Below are 12,725 nucleotides of genomic sequence, written 5' to 3'. Positions count from 1 at the left end.
TCCAACGTCACAAAAATTTCAAAAGGTAGTTTCACACTTTCACACCTCCTCTCCCACTATCTACAAAATCATAACCACTATATGAATAACGTATAGGAAATCCCCACCATAAAGAACAACCATGATGATTAACAATATTCCTTCCTCCATTTTCATTCTCCTCCTCCTCACCACCCTAGTTGATACCACTTATCTCATTAACCAAACATGCAATAATGCATCAATGGATGACCCAAACATCGACTATAACTTCTGTATTACCGCCTTTCGGTCCGCCCCCTCGAGTCTCGACGCTAATCTCACTCTATTAGGCTTAATCTCCATCAACCTAGTTAAACATGATGTTAATTCTACCACTTTCTTGATAAAAACCTTACTAGAAAACACCAAGGTGGATAATTGTACCAAGGAAGAGTTGCAAGATTGTCTACAACTTTACTCGAATTCGGTTCCTACGATAAGTGAAGCTGCAAGAGATTACAGAGCTAAAAGATTTGATGTTGCTAATGTGAAAGTAAGTTCAATTATGGATGCTTCAAATACTTGTGAAGATGGTTTTGAAGATGTTGGTGTTACTTCTCCTTTGACTAAACAAAATAATGATACCTTTCAATTGTCTGCTATAGCACTTAGTATTATGAATATGCTTTCATAAGTTTTATGTTTTTACATATGTAAATTTTTCATGAGTTAATTTAACTGATAGTTTTGTTTTTGTTAAGATGTTGTTACTATTGTGATAACACCATGACTAAACAGTTTGAACAATTAATAGTATTATTTATAGAAGCAGGGCTTGTTCATTAATTAGTAAGGTGTTTTACAAGGGAATCTCGGTATCCTTTTCTTTCATTAATCAGCAAAGGCGGTCTAGAGAGGTAATGGTGGTTGGGTGATTAAGGTTGGGGTTAGATGTTAGGGGGTCAGGGTTTTGCGGGTTAGGGTTAGGGTTAGGGTTAGAAGTATAATTGGGATTAGAGGGAGTTATTGAGAGTTAATTAGGGTTAATGACTAACGGAAACGTGACGTTGCTAGTCATTAAGGGCATTTCATGAATTTCATTGAAATAATAAGGGTATCTGGTGCATTTTTTTAAAATTAGGGGTACCCCTTGAATTTTGAAAAACCACAGGGGTACCTCATGAAAAAACCCTATTTTAATTTATCGAGAAAACTTTTGATCATAAATCATAATGATTATTGGGTAGCTCAGGTAAAGATCATTTCCCAATTTCAAACAATTCATTGTTAGGTTATAATAGGGGTGTTAATGAGTCAAATCGAGACAAAATTTGGAGTTGTTTGGCTTGACTTGTAACACTTTTACTCGAGTTTTTTCGAATTTCAATTTTCTACTTTAATTTACCTTAAAACTCAACTTGAGTTAAAAAATTATACTACATATATATATTCTAGACTACTTAGTTTGAGTTTTTCACAAGTATTGTGCACAATTTAATTATAACTTTTCATTTAATTTCAATAATATGAAAAATAATATATAGCTAAAACATATTTCGAGCCCGCTCACGAACTTTTCGAATCGAATTCTGCTATGCTCGGTTATAGAAAATTTCGAGCTGAGCTCGTATAGTTTGCGAGCTATATAGGCTCATTAAAACCTCTAGTAAGATATAGTATAAAATTTATATATGGGCCATGTTGTTATATCGGTAGCAAACCGATCCTCCTGGCTAATATCCGCCGTCTTTTACTGATAGGTGTTCCATTTCTTTCCTTTCCGTCGCTTCAATTTCATTTTCGAAATAATATTGGGTTGATGTGGCTTTAAGTCTAGAGCTCGTAATGGATCAAATTGTGTCATGACAAACTCATATCGGGTTCACTGGTAAATATGTTGGACCTTCTTAATCTAAACTCGACTCGTTTAAAATGGGTCGGGTCAACTTCGCTTACTTAAATGGGTTGTATGTCTCAACCCAAATTCACTAATATTGTGTCTCGTTTAGGTTAAGCTAAAAAAATATTCATATATTACAAGTAAAACTAACAATAATAATATTAGCATAGAAATTTAAGTATTAAACGGGTTGTCATGTCCGATTTAGGTTATAAAGTTCAACTCTGGTCCAACATGATTAATAAGCGGGTCATGTCGGGTCACCCTGCTTATTCAAACGGGTCGGAAATTTTAACTCAAACTCGCTAATTTTGTGTCGGATTCAGATCATCAGTTAGTTGCTCATATCACCTTGATTGAGTCAATCGTCCAATATAAGGAGAACAAAATTCTTATTCAATTAGTTTTTTTTTCTAGATGGATAATTCTCAATATCACCTTTTCAGTATTGATTTTTCCTTGTGGTGCACCTTGTTAATTTGTCATTCTCAATGGCACGCTCTTACTATTGACTTTTCCCAATAGTACATCATCTTAAATTTTCATTATTAATAGTACCCTCCTAGTATTAACTTTTTACTAAATTTAGTATGCCTAACTAGTAGTATGAAATTATCATCAACAAAATCAAGAAAACCCACATCCAAATTAATGAATCAGATACAAAATCCTTATTAACTTGAATCCAAATTAATAAATCAACTACAAAAGTCTTGAAAACCCATTATTACATGAACAAATTAATACAAAAATCTAGAAAAGAGGGTGTAATAAGGAACTAAGATATGAATATAATCTACCCACAAAATATTAAATCAAAAGAATCTAGTGGTTGATTCGATTTATGTTCTTCACATATGATCAGGCACCATATTCTTATCCTTTGTTTTATTTATTGATCATTTGTGGTAGACCATAATCATAAATTTAATAAAAAGTCAATACTACTATGAGTGCATTAAGTCAATACAAAGACTCTAAGAGGGTATCATTGGGAACGAAACTGGAAGAAGGTGCATCTTTGAGAAAAGTTAATTCTAGGAGGGTACTATTGGAAATTTTCCTTTTTTTAAAAAAAGATGAGCGCAATTAGGAAAGTGTTCTATCATTTAAGATCTTCATTATGAAAGACTACTTAATTTTAATTTCAAATTAGACAACAGCCCAAGCTCAATGTTAAGAAGTGAATGAACCACCTTCCTAAAGATAGTAACTAGCTTAATATACTAAGTGACCAGTTTCATCTATTTAGTGACCAATCTGTAATTATATTATTTAATCCATTTGGTGAATTAGCTTAACCCATTCGGTAACATTGCCTAATTGTATGTTCTAGCTCGAGATTTGACGGGACACAAAGGATGGAGATAAGAAGGGATGACTAGATTGGTAGGAAACCCCCCAAAATGGAACTAATTATTAAATCATTAGCAGCAACAGAACAAACAATAAAGTCCGGGAACTCATCCTCCCAACACCTTTACCTATCTCCATAGGTTGGAGATGAGATAGTGCATGAGCGACACTATTCCCTGCTCTCTTAAGAAAAAAAAAAAAATAACAGACTCAAAATCAGATACCAAAGCTAGAATATCATCAAGCACCAAATGAAAATCACTCGATCCACGAACACCATTTTGGAGGGATTGTATCACTTGGAAACTGTCACTCTCCATGACAACATGCGCACATCCCTGCTCCTTAGCTTCCATCAGGCCAGTGAGCAAAGCCTTGGCCTCGGCCACTCGAATATCCAGCATGCCGTTGTCTGCACTACCACACATCACACCAACTCGCCTTTCTCATCAAGCCCAGCCACGCCAATCCCATTACGACCTCCCCCAGCCTACCCACATCCACATTAAATTTCACCCACCCCCTATCCAGAGCCTTCCACACCGTCGGGTGCTGCTCACCTCCCCCACCTTTCTTCTTCTCTGTTTGTATGGCCTCTAAGGCTTCGTACAAGTTTTCTGAGCATAAGCTACTATAGAGTTTGACTTAGCCAGATCATTCTCCATCAAAGCCTTGCACGTTGCCCCCCAAATTGCCTAACTCAAAGTCAAAAATAAACATACCTGCTCATTCTCCAAAGTATCGAACATGTGTAACCACCAATCCGCGACGTAGTGCAGCCCCTTGGAACCCTTGTGTGGTAACCCGCAAGCCTCCCACACCCCTCTTTGCCAGTCCACACTCAGCCAACACATGTAACCCCGACTCTTTGGCCTCTCCAAATAACCCACAAGTAGCTCTTATAGTAGGAACTAGATGACTAAGCCCATATCTCGTTGGTAGCACCTCCAAACACCCCCTCCACGTGAAAATATGACACGAGGGATAATATTATTTTAACATTTAAAAAGCACTAATATCATTATATATCTATATACTAAAATATTATGAATACCAGAAGTCTTCTGATACTCTAATGGTGGGGATATACATCACTTCTAAGGTTGGTTTTTGTGTTGAGGAGTTGTCTACATGGGCCAAAGTTACATTTAGAGATATATAAGAAAAAAGAAAACTGAAAGAAGAGGATTTTGAAGATTGGCAAAGTAGAATTCGGGACAATGTTATGATGGAGAAGTGTTGTGAGTTGACTATGGAGCTTGATGAGGTTCACAAATTAGAGAAGTCTTACTAGCATGCTCATTGGAGAACAACTGAACTTTGTGAAGGGGATAAAAACACTTCATATTTTCATCACCAAGGAAGCTAGAGCAGAAGGTCATAAACAAGATACAAACTAACTTGGATAAGGACAACGACACTTCACTGGGAACCTATGATGACAGAATAGTATAAAGAAGTTACAAGACGTGAATTACAATTGGAAAGAGAGGAGGAGGATGTTGCAAGAATTAATTTTGATTATTTAACTAAAATTTTCTCCTCATCTTCATATTCAGGTCTGGATGAGGCTCTTGGTATAGAAAAAAGGATCATGATGAGATAAATGTCATGCTTGTGAAGATACCCATGTAGAGGAGATCCACTTTTATATGTTCCAAATGCATATGAATAAAGCTTCAATTATTGATGGTATGCATGCACTCTTTGACCTAATAATGTGGCATATTGTGCGACCCGGTATTTTAGCTTTTACTCAAAGCTGGTGGAATGGTTTAGTGGATTTATGTGAGCTTAATAAAAACCCGCACTAATTTAAGGCAAAAATTCAAAAAACTACATTTTACAACCTTTTTTTTTCTTTCAAAAACTACCTTTTATTTTTGTTTTCAAAAAACTACCTTAAACAACAAATTTTTTTCAATATATTATCATTTTATGTTTATAGTTAATAATATTCATTAGAAGAATGCGGCCTTGAGGGTTGTTTCCGGTGGGGTAGTGAGGAAAGACGAGGGAAACGAGTGGGTAGGAGAGAAATTAAAAACATTTTGCGGCGAACCTATTATTGGTGGTTAAACATCATTAATGGTAAAATGATAGTATATTAAAAGAAATTTGTTTGTATAAGGTAGATTTTTGAAAGAAATTTTTAAAAGGTAATTTTTCGAAAAAAGTTGATAATAAAAGGTAGTTTTATGAAATTTTCCCTATTCTTGATTCCAAAAAGCCAAGAGTCTACACAAATGGGTGATTCTAATCCAATTAGTCTTTGTAATGTGATTTACAAGATAATCTCAAAAGTGATGGCCAATCGGCTAAAAATAATTCTACTGGACCTCATCTCTTTGCACCGAAGTAATCACTGATAATGCTTTAGTTGCTTTTGAGACCTTCCATGCCATGAAAAGTCGGGGTTTATGGCTTTCAAGGCCTATGATCGAGTGGAATGGTTGTTTCTTAAATGAGTTATGCTAAAGCTCGACTTCTGCGATGAGTGGGTTCAATGTGTGATTGTGTGTTTGACAATTGTTTCTTACTGATTCAAAATGAACTGTCAGGTAAAGGGAAACATTATACCAACATAAGGACTTCAGCAGAGAGATCAATTGTCCCCAAAATTATTCCTCCTTTGTGTTGAAGCTTTTTCTTCTCTTTTGGTGAAAGCTATAAATTATGGCGAGTTACTGTATCACCCCAACAATTCTCTCTTTTCCAAAATAGCTTTTCAATATAATACTTAGAGAATCATCAAAGCATTATCGCCAGTGTGATAACGTATCGGCTTATTCAGAATTTTGCAACGGAAAATATATAACTAAACTTTATAATTGAAATATAATAAATAATCAAAGTAACTTTAAAACCAAACACACACTATTAATGTTAACTTTAAACAAAACATAATAGAATGTATCTACTAAAGCAATAGATAAAATAATCTGCTACACAAGCTCTCCATTCCCAGATCCGTCCCCGGTCCCCATAATGCAACATCTGCAAACCTGTAGATGTCAATGCACTAAAGAATCTGCTTACCAAGAATGGGTTATCGCAAGATCAATAAGGCAAAGCTATGATCAACATACACAAACAAAGCATCAACATCAACAAAATACGGTCGCGACTCCATATTCCATAATGACCTGCGATATCGAGAAACCAGAAAAAGCCATGGCACGCTCACCATGTACCCCAATTCCTGATTGTCCAACTTCAGACATGCACTAGTCTAAAGTTTATTACTATCCAAGTTATACTTTACATGATTTATAAATTATTACTTGTTATGATACACAAGCAATACATATAAATATAATCAAGCATTCAGAACTTAATTCCTTTTCATCTTAGGATTAAATAAGTGATCATACAACTCACAACTCAAGATTAATTCCTTCTTATTTCAATTCTTCTTATTTGTTGGACCTAGCCAACAACCAACTTACCTTTCAAATGCATAAATTATCAACTTACCAAATAAGTCCCACAGTTCTCATAGAGTAGTGAAAATAATGATACAAGGGAAGACATGGTTCAAACATGATCCAACTCAATAAATATATTAATTTCCCCATGTGAATTAATAAATAAAGTTCCCAACCAACATGCTTGCATCAATATTCCATACAAACATGATATTCAACTCATAAATAAATCTCATACTTACATGTTCGCACACAAGCATAAAACATGTAAAATCCGATCATATAATAGAAATAATATATGAACTTACAAACTTCCTATACATGATACTACAACTTTTCCTTCCTAAAATCATGATACTACATCACATAACACATAGGTAACAAATTGGTAGGCCACCTTTAACACATTAAAAATCGCCTACAGAGTAATCTCCGCCTAAAATAACCAATAGAATTTAAAATCAGGATTTTAAATAAATTTCCAGCAAATTTAAAATACTTTGAATCTCTTTTAAAAATATTTAAAAGTTGTTTTTATCATTAAAACCTCAATTACTTATATTACCTAGCTAGCATAGTACTACTATACTAGTCATTAAAATCCATAAAACTCCATTAAGAACAACCTTTCTAAAATTCCAACAACTTATAAATTATTAAAAATTCCTTTAAACATACTTAAACATGTTTAAGTTCATAAGTTAAATCAATTTCATAGTTTATAACATGCTACTATGATTTTTCAATCTTTAACATCCTAAAAATTCATGCTTTGATAATTAAAAGCCAATTAAAATAAAATAATCAAATCTGAATTTTTATTCTTTCAATACATAATTTATATAATCATAAATTCATCATTAAAGCAGTAACTAAAAGCTTCTAATTAATCATAATTAGTACTAAAACAAAATATAAAAATATAATCTTTAATTAAAATTTGAGGAGGAAGAAAAGAATTAAACCAACACAATAAAAAAGAACAAAGAGGAGGGGCGCCGACACCCACTGCTGCAGCGACGGCAGCAGCAACAACATGGCAGTGGTGGTGGAAATTGTGAAGTTTCTTGGTGAAGAAGAAAGTGTTTCTTGAAGAAAAAGAAAGAAAGAAGAAGAAGATGAAAGGAAAAGAATCACGTGGAAGAGGAGAGAGGAGTAGTGTCGTCGGTTGTATGTGAGGGGGGAGAGAGAAATTTTCTTTTTTGTGGGTAAAATTTGGGTTCAAGGTATTTATATGTATGTTTCCTTTTGGGCATAGGAAAAGACAATTGGGTTTCAATAGAGTTTTATGATGAATAGGATTGACGATTTAAAACTCCTAACATCAATAGAAATCCTTTTCCTAGTCCACTTAGAATTTGGGTTCCTCAAGCCCATTTTAAACTCCTTTCAAATCCAAATGGTATTTTAAATATTTTTCAAAGCATACTCAAACAAAATATTTTAACTTCCTTAAATCCTTAAAATTATTGCTTTGACTTTCAAAATTGTCAACTTTTTTAAATAAATAAAGCATTTCAAACTAAATTATGTTTATATATATATATATATATATATATATAATATATATATATATATATATATATATTATATATATATATTATATATATGTATATATTTGTAAAATCCATAAATTTATGGGGGATTACAGTTACACGGGGTTGAAGTGTGTTATGATGCTCCACAAATGTCAAATCTTTTTTTTTTTTTTGTAGATGAAAATATTCTTTTTTCTAGAGCTACACTTCAGGATTACTCCAAAGTGGCCGAGATTATATTCTCACCTATATTAACTAGCATCTGGTAAGAAATTAATTTCACTAAGTTTGAAGTGGCTTTTAGCAAAAATATGGATGCAAATAGAACACATAATCTCTAAAATATGCTTATTGTTCGAAATGAATCGTCGTGAGAAAGTACTTGGGTCTCTCAACTATAATTGGAAGATAAAAAAAAGATGGTGTTCTCCATTTTGAGAGAACGAGTGTGGAAGCAGCTGCAGTGATCGAAGGAGAAACATAGTGTAAGATGGATAAGGTAAGTTGGGAAAAATTATCCTCCACAGTTCAATGGTGGAATGAGTTATGTGATTTGAAGGTGTTTAATTAACCTCTGTTAACTTGTCAGGGATGTTGGCTTCTATGGATGATGAGTTTGTAGATTCTCGAGTTTTAAGATCGAGATACTAGAAGAACAAAGACTTCTTAGCTTTAAGGCATGGCTATGATATGAGCTATGTATGGCGAAGAATTTAGGGGGAGAAATCTTTACTTCTTGAGGGATTAAAGTGGCGAGTGAGGAACACATATGATATTAATGTATAAAGTGATGCATGATGCATGGTGAATCTTCTGCATGAGTAGCAACACTAAACTTAAAGAGTCCTGCTTATTTAAAGGTGTCAGATTTAATCAATGACGAATTAATGGTGCTAGATGATGGAGCTTTGGCTTCTCACCTCGCAATGGAAGATACAGTGCTTGCTAAGGGAAATTCCACTCAGCGAAAAAAGACACAAGGAAACTTGTTACTGGTAGTCTACACCCTATGTTGTTTATTCAACAAATCGAGTTATTGGCTAGGTCATTTGGGCCATATTCGTGGGTGGATGCTACGATAGTTGTGATGTTTGGAAGTTAATATGGAGTGTGGGTGGTCCACAAAAACTGAACCATTTCCTATGGAGGGCGTGCAGTGGTTCTTTAGCCACGAAGGTGAGATTGTAAGATAGGCATGTAATTGAGGATGGAGTTTATGGGAAATGTCAAGTGCAATGTGAAGCAATAGTTTATACCAATTTTTAGCGTCCTTCAGTGGCTCCGAGATGACAACATTCCCCTTACTTTTCATATCTTAGCTTGTTGATGCTCCATCGTCTTCTTTTATGGATCTTTCGGTTTTGATGAAAGATAAACTTAATAAAGATGACTTGCTCTCTTTTGTTCCACTAGCATAGGCAGTGTTGTCCTATCGTAATTTGAATTTTCATCCCAAACCTTGGCAATGTATGGAGTTGGGTGTAGTGTGTTTCCTTTGGCTAGTTCTGACTACAACATGTATGCTCATTCAGTGTTCAACAAAATCAGTAATGCACACTACATAATGATGCACTCAAGGTGGCATCTACCAACAAGTGGGAAGCTACAACTGAACACAGATGCTGCTGTGTTGGGCGAAGCAGGGGTGGGCTTGGGTATTGTGTGACATGGCCATACATGGAGGATAGTGGTAGTTAGAGTATGTAGAGATATGGCTTGATGATCGGCAATACTAGTAGAAGCTATGACTGTAAAGATGGGTCTCCAAATTGCTCATAATTTGAGGTTTTAACAAATCGAAAATGAGAGTAATGCTCTCAATTTAGTTAAATCTACTCATCAACACAAATATGGAAGATCCCTATTAGATTTAATCATTAGTGAAAAAAAACATCAAATGACACAACTAAACTAATCTGGTTGAGAAAAAATCGGATCAATTAAAGTTAATTGATCTGGTCGGACCAATACTCGGATCAATTTAGTTGGTGCATTGGCCTAGATTTCATAACTCACCCTTTCTTCTCTCTCAACTGATTCAATGGGATCATATCCGGATTAGTTGGTGGGTTGCCCCAAATATAACCTTAGCCCCCTTCACCATTTCACGCCATCTCATCCATCTCCTCCTTCATCCACCTATGCGGAACCTTATCCCCCTTATCTCCTCTCTCATTCATCAGCCCCCCTCATCTCCTCCCTCAAATCGTTGAACCCTAACCCTCTCTCATCTCCTCTCGGTCGTTTATCTCCTCTTTTCTTATATTATCTCCTCTCATCTCCTCTCTTCTTTCGTTCCTCCTCAAAATAACTTCAATTAAGGATGTGTGTGTTTCTAGTCCTAATTTTGCATCTTTTTCGATTGCTAGGAGGATTGGGAATGTCGTAGCTCACATTTGTGCTAGATTAGCTTCTAGTAATGGAAATGAGCAAACTTTTGTAACCTTCATTCCCCAAGGTATTCTTACCTTGGCGGAAATAGATTATGTTTCACCTTATTAATATTTGATTATCGTTTTCCCCCTAAAAAAGAACTTGGATTCACCGGATACCAAATAAGTATCAGGTCCCAAAATATAAGAATTGAATATGGACTCAACAGTAATCAGGTCCCAATTTTCGGACACGACACAAGTCTTAGTGGTACCCTTTTCCGAATTTGAATCTTATAAATCCTCAAATTTCAAATATTGGAATGGGGAACCCGGTTTTTTTTTTACCCCTGCCAGGCTACTAGTATGTAGATGTAGCTAGTCCACTTTTTACGTTGAAATTTGGGGAATCTTATTGGGCTTGCAAATCTGGGTCTTGGAAACGGGTATCATGTGAGTTTTCAAAATTTCATAAAAGATCATCCTTTGTTCTTTTAAATTGCATTATTGTTATATTAGCTAGTCCTTAATATGCTAGTTATATCAGAGTTTAGTCGTCAAAATAATAATATCTTAGCTTCTTGATGAAACAATTACAGTAAATTTTAAGAGCTACTCCATTATTTTAGGGTCAATTTTTATTGCAGATGCTGGATGGCTTTTTAGGATTAAAAATATTCCTTTCCTGTCAAAAGAGAAAATAAAGAAACCCCATAAGTTATTACTTATTAGCTTTTCCATACAACCTCAATACATTATTCCACTTAATATCACTTTTCACCTTTAGTTTTTTCATAGTAAAATCAATTATTAATAAAGAATCATATGACATCTACAAAAAAAGTTTGTATCTAACAACTATATAACAATGCGAACCAAATATAAGTTTTATTCTCTAAACTAGAATGGTCTAGGAAATCTTGCATCGTAGTATATCTCTCCCACATATCGCTAGAATTTATAGCCTTTTGGGATAAACGGTTAAACCTTATGTTATAGCTACGAGAATTGTTGTTATCTGATTCATATTACTTGTAAGATTGATAATTATTGGTATCCCACTTAGGGATGGCAATGGGTCCTGGACCCGACCCGACCCATTTATAAGGATATGGGTCCAGAAATTTTAGACCCAATGGGTACGGGTCTGGTCTGGGTCCCGAAGAGCATGTGTCGGGTCTGGGTCCGGGTCCACATCTGCTAGACCCAGACCCTCCCTGCGGACCCTTTTATAATTTAGAATTTTTTTTTACCTAAACTCTAAAATTTTATGAGTTGTGATTTTGTGAACTCGTTAGTGTTGTAACTCCACTAAGACATGTAACTTTATAAGTTGTAACATCTTAATATTTTATGAGTTAATTCTTAAAATTTTATTTAGAGAATGCTTTAACCATGGATACAAGAGCCTATATATATTAGGGCGAAAATTTTTAATTACATATATTCAATAATGTGATGAAAACTTAAAACTAAGAAGGACCCATTTAGGACCCGCTAGACCCAGTGGATCTGGATCTGAAAAATATAGACCCAACGGATCTGGATCTTTGAAAAATAAAGGGGCACGGGTCTGGATCCAGATGGACCCGTCCCAGACCCGTCCCATTGCCATCCCTAACCCCACTTTATTCTTTATAAACGACTCAATTTCACGGTAACACACCAGATCTATGACTCTAGAAAACACTTATAAAAACAAGAAAAGTCGTTTGCGATGAGTAGAGAAAAAATATGTACATCGAGTGAAACACATGTTCCCTATAGGAGGAGAAAACAATATTATAAACTTAAAAGGAAACGAAAACTACAATTCTAAAGTAAACAATGATAGTGATTGGAGCTTGCCGTTGGTAAAAATCGATGAAAACCCCTCCAATTATCATTAATGGAGTCTAAGGCTTGAGAGAGAAGGGGGGTAGCATTCATCAGTTTTCTTTTTAGTTTTTGACACTTTATGAGCTATCAAAGATGAAATAGTCAAACATGTACATTACGAGTCCAGATTTTGTTTCAAAAAGAAAGAAAAATAAGAAATTGGAGCTTGCCACCGGTAAAAACCGATTAAATCTCCTCCAACAATCAATAATGGAGTCTAGGCCTTGAGAGAGAGAGATATGGGGCTAGCATTCATCAATTTTCATCTTTAGTTTTAACTCTTTATGAGCTA

General features: G+C 34.9%; 1 protein-coding gene across 1 annotated transcript; it reads left to right on the top strand.

Annotated features, from left to right (window-relative positions):
* LOC104901857 (putative invertase inhibitor) lies at positions 1 to 721 on the top strand. The gene has a single exon (XM_010689483.3). The coding sequence runs from the start codon at positions 122 to 124 to the stop codon at positions 653 to 655; it is 534 nt and encodes a 177-aa protein (XP_010687785.3). The 5' UTR covers positions 1 to 121; the 3' UTR covers positions 656 to 721.
* The last annotated feature ends 12,004 nt before the right edge of the window (positions 722 to 12,725 follow it).

Source organism: Beta vulgaris, chromosome 8, assembly GCF_026745355.1.
Source record: "Beta vulgaris subsp. vulgaris cultivar EL10 chromosome 8, EL10.2, whole genome shotgun sequence".
NCBI classification, from domain to species: Eukaryota; Viridiplantae; Streptophyta; class Magnoliopsida; order Caryophyllales; family Amaranthaceae; genus Beta; species Beta vulgaris.
Note: the sequence above shows the minus strand (reverse complement) of the source record. Positions and strands in the feature narration are given on the sequence as shown.

What these genes read in the sequence shown, in the direction of transcription:
- LOC104901857 (XM_010689483.3), top strand. Translation starts at nt 122, where the DNA reads ATGATGATTAACAATATTCCTTCCTCCATTTTCATTCTCCTCCTCCTC.